This window comes from Garra rufa, chromosome 22 (assembly GCF_049309525.1).
Source record: "Garra rufa chromosome 22, GarRuf1.0, whole genome shotgun sequence".
In the NCBI taxonomy this organism is placed as follows: domain Eukaryota; kingdom Metazoa; phylum Chordata; class Actinopteri; order Cypriniformes; family Cyprinidae; genus Garra; species Garra rufa.
In genome coordinates, this window is record NC_133382.1 from 13,285,438 (window position 1) to 13,305,766 (window position 20,329).

General features: G+C 37.1%; 1 protein-coding gene across 1 annotated transcript in view; it reads left to right on the forward strand.

Moving 5' to 3' along the window:
* The first annotated feature begins 1,032 nt into the window (after positions 1 to 1,032).
* Positions 1,033 to 20,329, forward strand: part of patl2 (PAT1 homolog 2) — a 32,378-nt gene continuing 13,081 nt past the window's right edge. The window contains exons 1-9 of the mRNA XM_073827854.1: positions 1,033 to 1,073; positions 10,111 to 10,132; positions 18,063 to 18,222; positions 18,359 to 18,639; positions 18,736 to 18,801; positions 18,886 to 18,939; positions 19,025 to 19,180; positions 19,269 to 19,346; positions 19,445 to 19,590. Coding sequence (XP_073683955.1) covers positions 1,033 to 1,073; positions 10,111 to 10,132; positions 18,063 to 18,222; positions 18,359 to 18,639; positions 18,736 to 18,801; positions 18,886 to 18,939; positions 19,025 to 19,180; positions 19,269 to 19,346; positions 19,445 to 19,590 — 1,004 coding nt within the window. The remainder of the gene's footprint in view (positions 1,074 to 10,110; positions 10,133 to 18,062; positions 18,223 to 18,358; positions 18,640 to 18,735; positions 18,802 to 18,885; positions 18,940 to 19,024; positions 19,181 to 19,268; positions 19,347 to 19,444; positions 19,591 to 20,329) is intronic.

The window sequence follows — 20,329 nt, forward strand, 5'->3', positions numbered from 1 at the left end:
TCAAAATCTCTGGTAGCCCTTTGGGCAGGTACTTTTTTGGTAGCCCGAAAATTAATTTAACTAGCCCAAATAAAAAAATATATAATTTTTTTAAATATAGAAAATCAGATAGGAGTCTAAATGTCAATCAAAAATGTTTTCAATACACAAATATAAACAAATACCAAGGAAGGAATTTTATTTCACCATTTAGTGTAGCAGAATTTTTTAATATCAATTTAAGGCAATTTATTACCCTTTTTTTAAGAGCAGCACAAGTTAAATGAACAGTATGAGTGGGGTTGGACAATGTACGGTAGAATATTAAGCCATAAAATGACATGATTTATAATTCAGATACAGGCACAAAATATCTAATACAAGGGCATTTCAACCTTTATACCATTAAAAGGGATAAATCAAGTATATCATTTCTTATATTTATATAAGATATATAACATTAGCATTACTTAATTGTTTAGATTTTTAAAAGGCACATTAACTTCTTTCACATTTACACATGGATCGATAATTGCAATAATTTGACCATAAACAGCTGAAAAAATGTATTGGAAATAAAAATTCATTCTGTCACTAGGGGGCGCTTTAGTAGCGCTGAAATATTACGGTTTCCCTAGTAACGGCATACCTGTCAAGTATCCCGTTTTGGCCGGGAAAGTCCCGTATTTTACCCTTCTTTCCCGCCATCCTCCCGTAATAGTATTTTCCCGTAAATCTCCCGTATTTTAACTAGTGATGTGTCGTTCGCGAACGAGTCGGCTCTAAGAGCCGATTCTTTGTAGCGAACGAAAAGAACCGACTCCCGTCGGGGAGAGCCGAATCTTCCGCCGTAAGTAGGGGCGGGATCGTACCATTATGTGAAAGAAGGAAAGGGGGCGCGTGCTTTAAAGATAGCGAGTGTAGTGGTACAGGCCAGGTACACAGAGCGACAGAGAGAAGCGGGGGAGACGGCATTAAATGCAAGTACATTGGGAGAAAGTGAAAAAATTAGTGAAAAACGAAAAAGCAGCAGCATCTGGCTGCATTTCAATGATGTTGGAGACTGCAAAGCTGAGTGCAGACGCCTGGTTAAGGTAATGGTAGGAAGACCTTGCATTGTTGCAACACCGGTGCCCTCAGAGAGAGTCTTCTCAAAAACAGGACAAATAATTACAGAGAGGAGAAATCGCATCAGCCCATCCAAGCTGAGGCATCTCATATTTCTCAATGCCAACCTGCACTAAAGACAAAAGTGTTTTGTTATATATGTTTATTATATATGTTAAGACTTTTCCCTTTATTTAGGTTATGCTGTGGTTGAGTTCAATTAAAGTTTTATTAAAATGTTAAATAATAGTAACTGTATTTTTTAAAATGAAAAATAAGGAATTAAAAAGTTGCGTACCAATACACAAAACATTCACAATTGATAAATTGGGCTAAAATAGAAGGCTCTGAGTGATACTAAATAAAGAGCCATTTGGGAGCCGTAAGAGCCGGCTCTTTTAAGGGAGCCGAGCCAAAAGAGCTGAATCTTTGAAAAGAGCCGAACTTCCCATTTACTATTTTAACCTGCGTTATTAAAAAAAAAAAAAACGTCCCCCCCCCCCCCAAAAAAAAAAAAAATCTGAGCTCTGTCACTAGCCTCGCGATAACTGCCTACCAATGTTAAATGAACAGAAAATATGCAAATAAGCCTTTAAATAAATGCTCTTCATATATACCCTTTTGTGTTTTCATTTAGCCTATGAATGCTCACAGCATGTCAATGTCAACAAAGGTAGGCCTATCATTGGCTCTATGCACAGCTGCACGACTTCCTGAACTTCAGCCAGCTCCTTTGTTTCCTGTCTGCCATGACAAACTGATCACCTGGATTAATCAGTTTGTCCAATAATGGCAGACAGGAAACAAAGGAGATGCCTGAAGCTCAGCTGTGCATAAAGCCAATTGTAGTTTATAAGTGGCTGACAAGTGGTGATTTTAGTTTTCTTGTCACCTGATTTAAAAATGTAAGGGATACTGGAGCTTGGTTGGGGTGGTGGGACTGTTCGCGGCAGGCGCCGGAAAATTTCCCTTATTTTCAAATCCAAAACTTGACAGGTATGAGTAACGGCTGTACACAAATCAGCATTAATGCTGTTTATCAGACATGAAATGAAAATGCCAAGGACACGTTTCTGAGGACAGTCGGTTCCCTTCAGATACATTCATATAAAGACATCTGTGCCACGTTTTGACTTTGAAATGTGCAGTGCACATATTTATACAAAGACATCATTGCCTTTTTGAAGATTAATCCAACCCAAACGCGATCGTCTTTCCGTCTCTTAAACTTATAATCAAGACTTTTCTTATACTATTTTACATATTTACAACTTTTTATGGCCTTACATTTGATACAAATAAATTGAGGAGTTTTAAGGACCTGCAGAAGTCCTCTACTTTACGATAGCCCGTCGGACAGTCCGGTGAAACATTCTGGTAGCCCGACTGGAAACACAATAGCCCCGGGACGTCGGGCTAGCGATTTTGCGAGCCCTTCCTGCATAATATCTGCATTTAAGGTAATAATGTGAAGATGAAGTTTAAATAGTTATGTAATGTTGGAGAAACCGTCACTGTATCAGCTCACAGCAGTCTGTGCAGTAGTTCGGCTAGCGACAGTTTCGAAACCGAGTCGCACCACACTCATTTCTCTCACTCGCACAAATGCTTCCAAATATAATTTGAGGTCGCACAGATTAATTTTTGGTCGCATATGCGACTAAAATGGTCGCAATTTCGAGCCCTGCATATGACATGTGTGGCTTTTCTAACTTAGTAAACATGCTCAGGGGCTCACCTGGTACAACACTGCACTTGTGAATGTGAACTGCTCAAGTATGAGTCTCATAAATATGAGTTAGGGGTGGGCGATATCTCGATATTTAAAATATATCGAGATATTTTTTTAAACTCGATATGAATTTTGACATATCGTATATATCGATATAATGTTTATATTTAATTTTCGCCACTTTACTTGTTTGCCTTCTCTGTGCTGTGCTCGCCCCCGCCTCCTTGCTTTTGTTCCCCCTCCCCTCGCCTGTCGTCTCATTCAACATGGCGGCGCCCGCAACCAGCCTGGAGGCTACAGAACTCGTCGCAAAAAAAAAAGGACAACTGGCTCCATTATATGGAGCTTCTAGCACCACGAACCGAGATTTTTGCGCGATCGTTAAAACGAAACCAAAAGTAAAACACGCACGCACATTCAAAAACAATTTTAATACCCTGCGTTTAGAGAGAAACTCCCCAATGCACGCAAATTAGGCTACATAAAATATCTAGGCTGTTATTAGTATTTGGGCTATAATAACTTGTGTAGCTGTGTAGATAGCTCTGTATCATGCTTGAAAAATTCGGTCTCTATTTGCACTTTGAAAATTAAAAGAGTAGTACTTTGATCGTGACAGATTTATGGACCGGCACAGCAATGGAACCATAAATGAGCATGACGATCCATTAACCCTGTTACCCCTGTTGTAAACTGTTACTCCCATTTTTGAACAGAGACGTGAAAATTAAGAATTGAAACTTAAATCTTTATAATTCATGGGCAAAAACATTTTGTAATATGATTTTGATGTACATTGTCCATGTTAATGCATGTTAATGTCTGATTTTAAAATGGCTTTCAAATGATGAATTTTGAAATTAAGTTTTCATCTGATATATCATTTCTTATTATTTCTAAAGTGTAATAGGGAAAAAGGCAACAAGGATGTCTGTGAAAAAGGTCAGAACTCCTGTTATGAAGTAGATTTTTAAGGTGCACTCTACAATTTGTAACACAAAATGTCAAATATCTATTTAGGAGCCTTAGACCTTTCCAACGTTATATGGTTTGTCATGATTAGATTAGGATTTATTTGTAAAATGGTGAAGTAAACTTGGGCATCCCACAGAGAGGACGGTGATAGCCATAAAATGTTGACAGGCAAGTGTTTTTAGCTAAGAATCTTTAAATCGCTTTTCTCTGACATAATAACTTTGTATGTTTGTTTTTTTATGTTTAATGGTGTTTTTTTCATTACATTATTACATTATTTTTCATAAAATTTCTTTAAATTTAAAGCCAAGTTTATTATGTCTTATTTTACTGCTATGTTACTGCTGTTTGATAACCTAATGTTCAGGGGTAAATCTTTAAAATAAAGTTCTCCAGAATCGTGATCTTTATTCTAAGCCAAAAAATCGTGATTCTCATTTTATTCAGAATCGTGCAGCTCTAATATGTATAAAGGGATTTTTAAAAGAAAATTCGCAGAAGCACTTTGTTTTGAACTGCCTACCTCTGAGTTTCAGTAAAAAAAGACTTTGAAATTTGGAATATTTGTTTTTGCAGTAGTTTTTTGGGGGTTATTTATCCTGTAAAGATATCGAGATATATATCGTATATCGAGATATAGCAAAATATATCGAGATATATTTTTTGCTCCATATCGCCCAGCCCTAATATGAGTCACAATAAAAACGTAAAGACTTGTAGCAACAAGCTAAAATAAAATGGCTGCTTCAGCAAATGCATTGCTATTGTACATTTGCTTTTGTTTACACATAATTAGTGTCACTTTTACACTATATTGCCAAAAGTATTGGAACACCCCCTATTAATGAACAGGTTTGACTACTGTAGTCATTTTCATGAGTACAAATCAACGTTCAAGCATATAATGATATTCTAGGGAATTGTGTGCTTCTAATTTTATAGCAACAGTTTGGACAGAATCCTTTTCTATTCTAACATGACAATGCCTCTGTGTATAAGGCAAGGTTCAAACAGAAATGATTGATTCAGTCAGTGTGGAAGAACTTGACTGGTCTGCATAAAGCCAAGTCCAAATCCCAGCTGAACACCTCTGCTGTGACTTTAAATGCAGACCTTGAGCCAAAAAACTCATCAGCAAATACGAATGACTTGTACATGCACTACATGGACAAAAGTATTGGGACACCCCCTTCTTTAGAACAGAAAAAGGCATTTCCAAAACTGTGGCAACAAATATGGAAATATGATTAATGTATTTAAAAATTGTATTTTCATCTCTTTTGCAACAGTTTTGGAAGTGTCTAAAATGACTGTACCCATACGTACAAGTCGTTGGTGTTTGGTGAAATCAAACATTTCTTTTTAAACCTTGCCTTATACAGCACTGTCATGTTAGAATAGATAGAAGGGTCCTGTCCAAACTGTTGCTATAAAATTAGAAGCACACAATTCCCTAGAATATCATTATATGCTTAAACATTATAATTTGTACTCATGGAAATGACTAAAGTAGTCAAACCTGGTCATTAGAAGGGGGTGTCCCAAAACTTTTGGCAATATAGTGTAAGTTGAATGTGTCACAGAACATACATGAAGCAATGTAATTCAATTTTGCTAAAATGTCACAGGCATCTTCTCCCAATAAACCTGAGTTGGACATGATGATGATGAATTAAACACTTATAATTAAAACATACTAAAAGAAAAAAGTGAGAAAATGGTCATTTTCTCTCAGGACCATGTTTTATGGTAAGAGATGAGGTGAGGACATAAAGGAGTAGTTCACTTTCAGAACAAAAAATTACAAATAATGTACTCACCCCCTTGTCATCCAAGATGTACATGTTCTTCTTTCTTTAGTTGTAAGGAAATTATGTTTTTTGAGTACAACATTTCAGGATTTGTCTCCATATAATGGACGTCTATGGTGCCCCCGAGTTTAAACTTTCAAAATGCAGCTTCAAAGGGCTCTAAATGATCCCAGCCGAGGAAGAAGGGTCTTATCTAGCGAAATGATCAGTTATTTTCTAAAAAAAAAAAAAAACGATTACAATTTATATACTTTTTAACCTCAAATGCTCGTCTTGTCTGGCTCAACAAGATGAGCGTTTGAGATTAAACAGTATATAAGTTGTAAATGTTTTTTGAAAATAACTGATCATTTCGCTAGATAAGACCCTTCTTCCTCGGCTGGGATCATTTAGAGCCCTTTGAAGCTGCATGTAAACTGCATTTTGGAAGTTCAAACTCGGGTGCACCATAGAAGTTCATTACATGGAGAGAAATCCTGAAATGTTTTCCTCAAAAAACACAATTTCTTTACGACTTAAAGACATGAACATCTTTGAGGACAAGGGGGTGAGTACATTGTTTGTAATTCTTGTTCTGAAAGTGAACTACTCTTTTAAATACAGAATTCAGTGGGCATTATTTAAATGATAAAAGAAAACAAAACAAAAACAAACAAAAATACCCTGTGGCGGAAAACTGGCAGCTGGACTGGGCAGGGCAGGAACAGACAAGGCACACAGGGAACACATAATGGGAATTGTTTTTCCAACCAGGACCAGGATGTTTTTAGAACTCATGCTGATCAATCTTTTAAATGTTGATACATGTTTTTATGTATCATAAAATCATACATAAAATTAACTATATATTGTGAATGTGACACTTTCAAATATTGACTACATAAAACATGAACACCAAGAAATGTAATCCTAGCCCTGCTAAAGATGCAAACACTGACAAATCATTAGTCTGCATGATAAACACAGGGAAAAAGACCCAAGTCGCCTTAATTTGAGGTGTTACTTACCACACAGCTCTTTATATAGCCTAGCTATCTGTCCCCACTGAACTGTCAGCAAATACGCTGTATAAGTCAACATATCTGATTCAGATCAGACATAATGCACCCCCAGTCTCCAAAAAAAAGAGGAAGTATATATCATCTCATAGTCACAAGATTATTATATAACACAATCACACATAAAATCCCCATCATTGCAGAGACTGATCCTCACATACACTTCCAAAATGTTTTATAATGAAGGTCATTAATCAGCTGATTAATATGGCTACAGAAATATACTCATCATCCAGTCTGTCTGGAATGGAACACGGACTAAAGACTGAGACTGGCAGCAGCTCCAAGATGCTTCAAGAGACCTGTTAAAAGTTTTAGGCACTTGTGTAAAAATGCTGTAAAATGAGAATGCTGTCAAAAATAATGTCATAAATAGATTTTCAGTTATTCAGTTAACTTCTATTAAATAAATTAAATCAACATTTGGTGTGAGCATCCTTTGCATTTTAAGCAGCTTTTGCCTTAGGTGCACTTAGTTTTTCAGGTAGCTTTGCAGGTTCTCTTGAAGCATCTTGGAGAAGTTGCCACAGTTCTTCTGGATTAAGTCTGTCTCAGTTTGTTCTGTTTCTTCATGTCATTCCAGACAGACTGGATGATGATGAGATCAGATCTCTGTGTGGAGCCCTGGCTGTTGTCAGACTCCTTGTGCAAACAAAAATCTCAGTGGATTATTACAATTAATGGCAAAATGAATGTTTGGCAATGTAAACCGATATTTCCTACAGCAAAAGATAGAAATAACTGACTTAAAACCATTTTTAGCTGGGAAAATACTAGTGTTCTAATAATTTTGGCCACCACTGTATTTATTGGATAGATGGATGCACAAATTATGACACAATGTTCATTTTTAGGTGAACTATATTAGGGCACTGCAAAAGGAGCATAAAACTATTCACTGGCTATTTTTAATCAAATTGGGGCAAAGAAAAAATATCACTCTCATTTTCTCTTTCAGCTTACTAAGCCCACAGAAGCATTTGAACAAACACTATCTATGCTGACTTACCCTACAACCAATAAACGGTACTGCTTCATTTTCATCACACACCTCTCTGGCCTTATCAAATGGTTTAGTTCATTGTAGCTGTAGCTGAACCCATATCGGTCGACCCAACCAGAATTTTGGGGGTAGAAAGAGAATGTTAGAGGGGATTTACATATATTTTGATAATAACATTAACATGAAATGGAAGTTGCAACTTACTTAACCACTATGTTGTGATATCAAACAACAAAATACAAAGGGCGGGATGTGATTTTATCCGTCTGTTGTTGATTTAATTGTGAAATGTGAGCTTTGTGTATCGAAACTAGAGGCGTACATCTGCATGCAATTAGATTAACTTGCATACATCAGCAGAGAGTAGCAACTGAATATTGTACTTTTCAAAATGGGCGCTACTGTAATGGGTGGAGTCTTAATGTAAGCTATTGCATGTGATCAGCATGAGGAGAGGAATCAGGTTTTTTTTTTTTTCAGAATTAGGGGTTCAAGAGTTATTACCATTTAAATGTTGAATTTTTGAACCAGTGGTGGTGCTATAGAGTTGATTCTAGAGACCCCAAATTTTGGTCAGATAACTATTCATGGCTACAAGTAGGGATGGCGAAAACTAAAAAATTTCTTGACCGACCACCGAGCCTCATTAGCCGGTTGAAACCGGTTAACCGATTAGTTTAATATGGTACGCTATTTGAAATAACAGCCATTTCGAGCCGCGCCTGCAATTTCGCAACTCTGTCGCATCTCTCTGCCGCTCTGCCTCCCGCACACACACACACACACACACACACACTGCCACTCACGTCACTTTTTTAAAATCCACTACAGCGCGAAACATGAGTCCCGCAAACGCGGCGCCGAAGAGCTTGTTGTATGTAATCGTAGGACAAATGGCTCCTTAGTTTCAAATGGTTTGGGTACAAGGTGATCGCTTTGAAAATAAAGACGTTTGTTTTGGTTAGAAGCTCATTTGAAACATTGCCACGGCTCATATAAGAAAATGACAGCTCCGAAGAGACGCCGCTTTAGTTGAGGTAGTGCTAACCATAATAAAGAAAGATGATGATCATCATCACCTTATCGGTTACCACTGAAATGTAGATGTAATGTATTTCCAAATCTAAGCCCATTTTATGCGGAATGTTGCCTAATAGACTGCAACATGATAAAACCAATGGATAAAACAGGCACCTTCAGAATGCGTAAAAGACGCACCGGCACTTTTTTTTTTAACCGACTACCGACAACTTTGACCGGTTAACGTTGATACGGTCAACCACCGGTCAAACGGTCATCGGTTAACATCCCTAGCTACAAGTGTCCCAAATTTCATAATTTTCCTATGTTCTGTTCATAGGGCTGTCATAGAGTCCCATTGGATGAAAATAATAAGAAAACATACAGATACAATAAGAGCTACAGCCCTTTGGGCTTGGTGCCTAATAAGTGCACACTGTTACAACTATTTAAAAAAAAAAAGAAGAAGTTAAAGACTGCGAAGACAAAATGAAAGTTTTTCCGTTTTAGGGCTATAACCAGTAGTGAATGTTTTGAGAAGTCACACCAAAATCTCATCTTTCACGATGCAGAGATAGGTCTAATAAAAAGACTGAATCTAACAAGGTTAAGGCCCTTGCTGTAGGTATTTGACTGGTCCATGAAATGCTGGGAAAACAAAGCACATTCAATATGTAAAGAGCACTTTAAAGCACCTGCAGGCACTAGACACACCTTTTTTTCTTATTTTGTTGTTGCCTTTGTGGTTCGACTATTTCAGAGCACTTGATCTGAACAATACACCTGAGAGTTCAGACAATGGGGCAACAAAGCTACTTCAAGCAAAGTTTGCATAGTTTGTCTGAACTAAACAAATGACTCACAATAACCAAGTCACTGTGCAAATAATGCACACAACAAGAATGAGTCTGTAAACGTTTCTGAAGATACAGCTGCAAAAAAAATGGTATACCCATATGGAATTGCCTGCATGGATTTTTTACTATAAAACACTGATTGAAACAATCAAACTATGCTATTAATGCACAAACATGTTTTCATTTTACTGATGACGTCAAGTGATCATTCATAGTGCAAGTTGAAAAAAGTATAATAACTCACAGATCTTGCTTTAACTGCAACAATGAGCAAACTTCTTGTTAGGTTATGGTCATGACTCTGACTTGGCCGTCTTCATTTGATTTACAGTACATCAGTGTATTGGATTGTTTTGTTGATTAACACCACCACCTTAAGTTTGAGGTCAAGAACTGCTGTCTTGACATTCTCTGGTAAAATGTATTTTTTGTTTACACAAACTAATATGCTAATAACTACCAAAAATAAACTTACTGAAATGCAAACCAATAACCTGACAATGCAAGAAAGCTGTGCGATTTTTATTTTTAAGCAGGTCATTACCTGGTAGTGACATTAAAACATAAGATTCTGTTTATCTGACTCACAAGTATGCCATTTCAATGAATTGCAATGTTAAATAAAGCATTAAAAATCCCAGAGCTTTTTAAAATGTCAGCGATAAACCTGTACAGACATATTCTGTACATATTTTTCTCTTATGTTTCAGTTTTCAGCTGTTAACTTTCCCAGCATGCACTGTTAAAGATTACTCAGTGTCTTCACTAAAATACTGAAGAAATACAATTGTTTGTTATTTGTTTTTCCACACTGTGTTTGGTTAGAACGGTGTATTAGCAGTTATTGAGAAAATCCAGGTAATTACAAAGTGTTCACAAACTTTTTCTTGCAACTGTACTGTACATTGAGATCTTTGAATTCATAAGTACTCTTTTGTAATCTGGATTTGGAAGGCTCCTAAATAGTAAGGGAGATTTTTACATACATGCAAACAGTCGCGAACGACCAAGAAAAACACAGCACACACGCTGATCCCTATATATGACTGGATTGGATTTCTCATGGAATTCTCAAGGCCCATGCACATCAAGGATGATAACTATAAAGATAGCGATAAATTAGCGATAAAGATAGTGTTCCAAAAAAACATTCTCAATATTAAAGAATAGCAGAGTCCACAGCACAGAGAAACAATAGCGTTGGAATCACTTTCAGAACGATTTTTTTTTCCAGCTGATGAACGATGAAAACATTGACACCCAATCAGAATACAAGCTTGAAAATTTAAAGCGGCAGACGAGCATGTGCTTAGAATAAACAGACAATATCGTTTGCTGGTTTGGCCGCTTATAGTTATTCAACAGGAACACCTCTTAAACTAAAGCGTTCAAGCATTTACTGGTCTTGATGCCCAATTTGTTGACTAAATCCAATATTTTTGATAACCTGCTCACATCTTCTTTTAAAGGTGACCCATATCCAATATATCTGCATTTACAATACACACTTAGAGAAACATCCCAAGGTTGGAAAGAATGTAAAAATGGCATGATTTGCAATTGACACAGAAAAAAATGCTAATACATGCTTCTGCTTGCCCAAAAGCTCAAAAGACTTCACTGCATGGGTTAATACTTTGTCCCCCACTGAAAAGAGCCATGTGACTTGACGTCATTGCCACCATGCCACTGTTGCTTTTTCAGTGATGTATGGCTTGCATTGGCAGGGGAATATCCTATCTGTCTGCTTACATGGCAGACACAAATAAATTCATATCTGATTTATTTCCACATATAAATGAGGCTTGAAACTGATATGAGTATATTCATATCCATGTTTTTTTTTTCCTGCTTACCCTTTTGTGGGTCATATCTGATCTGAATTGGAACTTGGCTTGAACCATGTGATGTAAATGCGGCCTTAGTTTGCCTGACCACTAGAGTGTGTCATCAACAGCTGATACCTCTACCTAAAACAGGGTGTCAAATCCTGTTCCTGAACAGCCACCTTCCAGCAGAGTTTGGCTCTGTAGCTGCCACAAAGCACACCTGAACCAGATGATATAGGTCTCTTTCGCAGCTTTCTAGACATAAAAGGTTAGGTCACCTAAAAATGAAAATCAACTAGGGCTGCACGATTAATCGAACGATGTTGTGAGGCGCGTTTAGTCAATGAAGCCGGTACTTTGATTAGTAGTAAATCCCCATCACGTGCGTTCAGCTGGAGCGGCAATTCAAACACCCCAGCGTAAATCACTGACAAGCCACGCCAAATCGCGCTCAAAATAGAATTCGATTTTCAGCGTGATTTGGCGTGGCTTGTCAGTGATTTAAGGCTGTGTGTATTAACTGCCGCTCCAGCTGAACGCACGTGATGGGGATTTACTACTAATCAAAGTACCGGCTTCATTGACTAAACGCGCCTCACAACATCGTTCGATTAATCGTTGCAGCCCTAAAATCAACCCATGATTTACTCACCCTCAAGGCATCCTAGGTGTACATGATTTTCAGATGAATCCAATCGGAGTTACATTAAAAATAATCCTGGCTCGTCCAAGCTTTATAATGGCAGGGGGCGAGTGTTTTTGTTTAACAGTCCAAAAGTCGTCCAATAAAGTTCATCCATCAATAATAATAAGTTCTCTACTTGGCTCTGGGGGGGGTGAATTAAGGCATCCTATAGCAAATAGATGACTTTTTATCCATATTTACCAGTAAAACGTGCATTGTATAAATCCTACATAACGTCACCCGTCTGGAACGGCTTCAGTGTACCTCACTGTAGTGATTACTACATTTTAAATATGGATATTTTTCTTACAAAAACGCATCAGTTCACTACAGGAGGCCTTTATTCACCCCCTGGAGCCGTGTGTGGCACTTTTTATTATGGATGGATGCACTTAATTGGACTGTTAAACAGAAACTGCCATTATAAAGCTTGGAAGATCATTTTTAATGCAACTCCGATTGGATTTGTCTAAAAGAAAAAAGCCATATACACTTAGGATGCCTTGAGGGTAAGTAACTCATGGGCCAATTTTCATTTTTGGGTGAACTATACCTTTAAACAGTCGAATATATACTAAATTGTCAAAATCTTGGCAAGATGATGAAAACTTGACCCTTCTTAAGCATTCAATTAAACACTTTACTTAGAAAGCATAAGCTGCTGTGGAAAATATAAATGACAATCTGTTGGATCCATGCCAAAACCAAAAGTATTTTTTAAATAATTGGGTATTTAGTATGGATTTTTACGACTGTACGAAAATGTGGATTGTACGAATTCATACAAATTTGTCAAAAAAATGTGTAACTGTTATGAATTGTGTTAATGTTTATTCTTGATTATAATCAAACAAAATAAAAAGAGAAAATTACTCAATGCAGTGTTTTATTGTACATTTGATTACGTTTTTACGTTTCTTTCTTGAACAGTGCTGCTTACTAGGGTAATGACATGGCTTTTTTTTATTATTATTAAGTTTCTTGAGGATTATTTATCTACTAAGTCTGTGAAATTCCAAAGTATATCATGATATTTATCATTATTGTGATATAAGATGCATGTATGCACTGATATCACGACTGGGACATTTCTTCACCATGCACAGACATCCTCTGGTTTGCCCAGACTGCACAAGCCACACCCAACCATCACAAACCCTGCCAGAGAGGTCAAAGCATGAATTATCTATGAAGATCAGATATCGGAGAAAGCCAAGAACAGCACAGAGAACAGTTTATGTTGGGGGGAGGAAACCCATAGTAAATATATTTTTTATCCAGCATGTTCTGAACCACAGCAAACAAAACTGCAGGACTTTACTAACTAGTATCAGTTAAGCTTAACTGATTGGACAATCATTTCAGACAAAAAAAGGCATCTAATCCCTGTCTTATCACTAAAGCCACGTAAGAAAGTAAGCAAAGATCAGCATGGTCATAATTTGCATCATACAGACTAGACTAAAAGTCATCTATAAGTAACCTGCATTATGCAAGAGTTCATGGATCTATAAAGATTATGCGAGATCACTGTTGGCCACATCAGTATTGGTCTTTTTGTAGGCCATCATTACCTGTGTCTGACCTTCAAGCTTTCAAAGCACCACAAAAGTGTTCACAACATCTGCTTGAATTGCTCTTATCACAGAGACAAGAAGATTGCATTGCAGAAATGCAAAAAATAACAGAAATTGTTGTTGTTCTTCTTCTTGGAACAATCAATTGGCATAGCTATCATAGAAAATCCTTCAAAAGACGCCTTACATTTCATGAACCCAAATAAAGAATAACACATCCACAAGATTAATAAAAAATAACTGTGCAAAGAAAGTTATATGTCTCAAATCTAAAGACTGCAGCAACAAACGTAAAAAGGGATGGATAATTACATTCAAATGCACTAAGACATACAGTGGAACACATATTCCAGGCATGTGACATGATGACTAGTGGATGAATACTCTAATAGACTAATAATAATAACAATAAGTCAAATCTGTTCTATTAATAGAGCCTTTGTATGTCTAACTAAATAATTGTAGGGTTTTTTAATTGTTTAATTTATCATTAAATTAGCTGTCACATTATTTTGTAAATGGTTTATCTGGTGTTCTTACAGAACAGCCCAAATAACATATAACAGAGTAAGTAACTGAAAATACAAAATGATTACTTCAAAAGTAAATTTCATACATACATATATATATATATATATATATATATATATATATATATATATATATATATATATATATATAAATGTTTTACACATTTCACTTTTTACACTATATTTGCAAAACGTGTGCTTTGCTACATTATAAGATGTATGTATTTCAAAATGTATATTTGCAATATCTTCATAAGTGATTTTGAGTAGCCTAACTAAATGAAAACTAAATAAAAAATAACAAGATTATTATTGTAAAATCAAGTTAAACACGTCTGTGTGGTCAAAAGCGAGTTGTTTTTTCCATAATAATTAAAGTGACAGCATCTACGATTGCAAGTGTAGAATGACTCGGGATTGTAAACAAAGGCAAACCTCACATTATCAAATCACTATGAGCAAACTATAGTCCACATTACCATAGCCTATATAAACGTAACGTAATAAGAACAACAGAAAAATGCTAAAATCGCACAGTCAGAAGGAAACCCACACCTTATCTTAGCGGCCGCCTGTACGATTTCATCCGATTGAAGGCGAATACAGCTGGGCGTGGAAATCCACCACAGGAGTCAAGACCGTTTACTGCCAACTGTTAAAGCTTCCACTTGATCCGACGCTTAATCGATATATAGAGTTATCCATGCATAGGAAGACATAGCTCTTCTCATCACATTCTATGTTATTGTGAAGGTACGTCCTGCCGGCATGAGAGCATGTTGTGTGAAACAGCTGACAGTTACGTCAGCATTCCTCATACTGCGGGTATACCCGGAAATGGGCGTTGCTTAGCGGCGCGGACGTTGTTTCTGATTTGGGCCTGTCCGCCTGTCCATGTCATACGAAGATGCCGCATTCGGCTGCAAGTACGTTCCCCCATCTGGCAACGATCAACAAGGTAGTAGGTGGGGGAAACAGCTTTTAGAAACAATTAAACAAAGTGCTTTTCAAAACGAGTCACTATTTCTAAGCGCTGGAAATATCACTGGCGACTGCTGTAAATACCACACTCTGGTGGTCAAATAGGTGTAAATGCAACCATGACAGGGTCTAAAAATTTATAAGGACACATTTTAATTCATATTTCTGTTAACTAAAAGCCATTAAATATAAAGTATATGTACATAATGTGTTTTTTTAATTATTAATTTAGTGCTGGTTTTATGTAGGCTACCTATTTTTAGGGAGAGCTTGGTTAATTAGGCCAGTTAGAGTCAATTAGTTCACTCTTTCTATGCACGTCGCTAAAACTAGCAGACAAAAGTAATGTGATTAGAAATGTTTGTCTTTCCAGTGTTTATACATTTATTTTGCTGAGAACTTCTTTGGCTTGGGAGCTGGGAAAATATTAGTTCACCTTGCAAGAACTGCAGTAATTGAACAGAAGTTATTGATTAGGTGAAACAGATGATGAAAAATAATTTTGCCCACTACTCCACTGGATCAACAAAAATATACCATTATACTCCAAAAGGTGCATCAGTGGCACCATGGACTCTTTGTATCTCATCTTTGTATTTTATAGTCCAAGAGCTCCTGTTATTTTTTACATGTACATTTATTCATTTTGTAGATGTGGCATGGATTTCTTAAATTGTTAATTATTTGATTTGCTGTTGATGGCATTTTGTGCACTCTAATTAATTATGAAATATTAAAATTCTGTGATTTTCTCACTATTGTGTCATTTTAAATTTTAAATCGAACAATATTAAATCATTTTTTTTAAGAAAATAAATAAATGTTTGATGGCTTTTCATACAATTAAATACAAAGGCCTTAAAACGGCTGACCATCGACAGACACAATCCAACCTGACAGCTTCAGAGGATGCAGAGAATAATTCCCAAAATCTAGATGTGTAATCTTGTTATATTATACCCAAAAAGACACATTTAATACTCATTATATAGCCAAACCGTCTGTGATCACCACCAAAGGCGCCTCAAATAAGTACTGCGTTAACAGTTTTGTTTTTTGTTTGTTTTTTTGTTTTGTTTTTTGCTGCGTCATTAGGGGTATGGTATGTGATTTTTTTTTTTCTTTAATCATTTTAGCACAAGGCGCAAATGTGAGAAAAAAAAACTGAAGGTGCCTACACTTTCTGAATGTGCTTTACATTTTACTCTTGAAAAGCAGGCGTCGCCAGCATGCAGTGTTTCGAATGCTTCAAAAGAGTGAATCATTTTGTGAAGAGTTTGGTTGCACTGATTCAAAACTAACCTGAAAATCGTTTTAGCTGCTGATATTTCAGTGATGTGTGTTTTCATTTAGCTGTTTAGAATCAGCCAGATTCGCGATTGAATTTATAAATAATATATTATGAGCATAGCTAGGGAGGAAAATATTTAAATAGTCAGGGAAAGTGGATGGATTGTCTTATGAGTTTTGAGGAAAATATAATTACAGTTTTAATTCAGTGCACTTGTGACTTGCATTTATTTGGTATTTGAATAACATGCCGTGGTAATGGGGTACTGAATGGGAGTAAACAGTTTACGAAATACGTTTGTTTTGGTACATAACATAACAGAAAACTGGAACAATGTGCGTATGCCTCACCATCCAAAAGGTGTCTCTTATTTTGGTCTTGTTTTTTTCAGACCATGTCACTATTATTTATCTTTTTATACAAACTTGGCAACATTGCTAAGGCGGACACGTCCCCAGTATCAGATACGGCCGTTAAACTGTCCCAGTTGTATTTGATATTAGTGATTTGCACGGTGCACCGCGCAATTTTCCCGGTTCTATATGTTTTTAGCATAACAAAATGTAAAAAGTTACATTTTAGGGTCTACTTTAAGTCTAGTAACGTTCAATGTCCAATCAGAATTAACGTGCTCATACATTTTATCCTGTGGGTGCCAGCCACTGACAAGCCCGAATGCACAACAACAGTATTCTGGAAATAAACTCAAAATAAGCGGACTTGGCAACAATCTGTGGTGGTTACGCCCTTGCATAAAGCGCCACCTCCAAACGCTCAGGTGTGTTCATTTCCAAACACTGATAAGCACGTGTAACAGGACTGGTTGTTGTAGATGTTCAAGGAGTGTGGAAGCTTAACGAAACGTTTCGCAAAATATTGAAACACTGACAGTATTTAAATGGATGATTCTGAACATCCCGTAAGTACATGAAGCAATAACACTGTAAGTGGGTTGCACATTTTGGGTCGGCTTAAAGAAGGAATGCCAATGTCATTAATATTTTCGATATCACTTTACAATAAGGTCCTATTAGTTAGTGCTGGTTAGTGCATTTACTAACAATGACTAAAAACAAACAATACATCTGTTACAGTGTTTATTCATCTTTGTTAACGTTAGATAATACAACAGATTGTTGCTAGTTCGTGTTTGCTTACATCCATTAAATATTAACAGACATCTTTATTTAATAACGTGATAATGTTGTGATTAATTTATTGTTAACCGAGATGAATACAAAGTATAGTTTGCTATCTAATGTAGTTAGCTGATGTTATTTATCCTTATTGAAAAGTGTCAACATTTTCTTAGGATACAATGGAAGAAACAATCCTTAACTATATTGTTTTTTAGCTTTATAGTTGAAAAGAAGGGGTTGAGTTTTAGGTTAAAAGTTAGGCCTATGTATTTATAAGAGTGTATATGTGACTGGTTACACCATTTGTAATCACCTTTTTACTGTTTTATTATTTCTGCATTACAAAAACTTGAAATCATTAAATACAGCAAGATAATATGCACAGTATTTAAACGGGTGTAATAGCATGTCATAATGTTTAAATGCTTCCTTTTGGGTTATTGTTAGCAATGTTTTATGATACATTTTGTTTCTTTCTCTGTGTTCAGGAGAAAACCGGGGAATCTGTTCCTGATGTCTGTTGGCCAGAGAATGGGGATCAGTGGAGCGACAAAGGAGAAGAGGAGGATGATGAATGTGGACTATTGCAGGAAATGGCTGAAGAAGATGAGGACATAGACCTCTACAATGAGGAGACATTTGGCTTAGGTATTAATATATGATAAAATCTGTAAGCTTACTGGAATTGCATATCATGCACAAACTGTTACTGGATTCGAAGCATTAACGCTGCAGTTTTTTTCTTAAAATAATTACATTGTCTTTATACAAAATATGAACCCAGATGAAGCCACAAGTGGTGATAATCCAGATGCTGACCCTATGGATCTCCTGCTGCTGTGTAGCGATAACTCCCCAACACCACGGTCTTCACCTCCTCCACCACCACCATCTCCACCTCGCAGATCACCTTCCCCTTACATTTCCCGTTCACCCTCCAAACCAGTATCTCGCGTTTGGCCCCACACTCCAACAGGCCGGTCTCAGAGAGGTAGAGCAGGCCGAGGGCAGCTGTTTGATGACCCAGCTGTGGTGAAGACTGTGGAAGGTCGACCAAGCCTAAAGGTTTACCTGCCTGATGTTCATTTCAGAAATGTTGGTGGGATCGTAACTTGAGTTCTAACTTTTTTTTTTTTTTTTTTTTTCCTCCCCTTTCTCTAGAGTCTTGATAGTGCCATTGTGGATTGCAGCCTCAGCTCCTACTGGGAGGACCTCAATTCAAATACAGTGTGTAATCTTCAATGTTTAGCAGTATTTTGCCCTTTTTGATTTGACCTAAGGGTATAATGTTTGGCACTGTCTTTCTCACAGTGGATGATAGCACCTCTAAAGTCCAGCAGGCCACCCACGCCGTCTATACTTCAGGTGCTCATGCATATCTTAAATGTGTATCTTGCGGCTATACAACCCAACCATCTGTTAATCACTTTGATCTTTTATTACCAATTAGGACCAGGCAATCGTGGGAGTCATTGATGGATCAAGACATGGCAGGGTCCCATCTGTGTCTCCAAACTTTCTGTCTCCTATGCGCCCTTATTCCACTAGCCGGGGCAGGAGAGGGCATCCTTTTGTTGGGTCCTTCAACCAGAGATGTCATTATCAGGTAGGAGTTTCTAATATATGGAGACTGTGATGACAATCTGCCACTGACTATGCTTCAATTTTGAATTGATCTGTTCTTTCTTGCTTAGGCACAAAAGAACCCCATGTGTCCTTGCTCTCCCTTTCGTCCCCAAAGACTCTTTTCACCCCAGCAACAATACAATCAGGTAACCCCCTTGTTCATACAGCTACTAATTTAGAAGGTTCCGTTCCTGAATAAAGCTGCCTTGTTCTGGTGGCTTATATCCGCTTAATTCTTTTTCAGCCTGGAGGTTTTCTGTCACCTTCCCGTCCTCCTCTCTCTACCCCGATGCCCCACACACCCAAACTCATGCATCTGCAATTTGGGAGTGACTCCCCCAGGCCCGCTCCATTCTACAGCCCATCTGCGAACATCATGCAGGGCTTCAGGTTGATAATCTACTTCATAAATGAAAAGTTTATCCAAGATTAAATATGCATGCACCCTTATGTTGTTCAAAAATCTTCTATGAAAAACAAAAGAGATACTTTTTTCATGTAGTTCTTAATGACAAGGAGCTGGCTTAGCTCCAAGAATGACCAAATCATATCCACCTTAGCATTTTTTTAATGCAGAGGTAAGCTGTTTTCTACTAATGTGTTAGACTTGTGCTTCATAAGCTGCCGTAGGGAAATAACAAGAAGAAGAAGAATTAAGCTCAGTAAACGGTAAAACTGTGGCAAGACACAACTGCAATATCAAGCAGCAAAACAAGCTATTTTGTACATGTAAAAACAACTGGAAGCGGATGACACCGGAAGCCATTAAATTTACAAATGGCATCACCCGCTCTTCCAGGAGAAATTTAAATTTATTCATTTAGCAGACACTTTTATCCAAAGCGACTAACAAGTGGGAATACAACAAGTGATTCATCCTAAGGAGGCAGATCAACATGGGAAGTGCTCAAAAATACCATATATCAGGCGTTGTTAGAAGAGTGCAGGCTTGAAAGGGAAGATCAAGAAAGAGAGGAGACAGGCTAGAGAGGGAGGATAGAGAAAGAGAGGAGAATATTATTATTTTTTTATTTTTTTTAAAAAGATGAAGACGAAAAAGATGGGTTTTCAGCAGTCGCTTGAAAGCTGTTAAGGAGACTGAATTCCGGATAGGGGTGGGAAGATCATT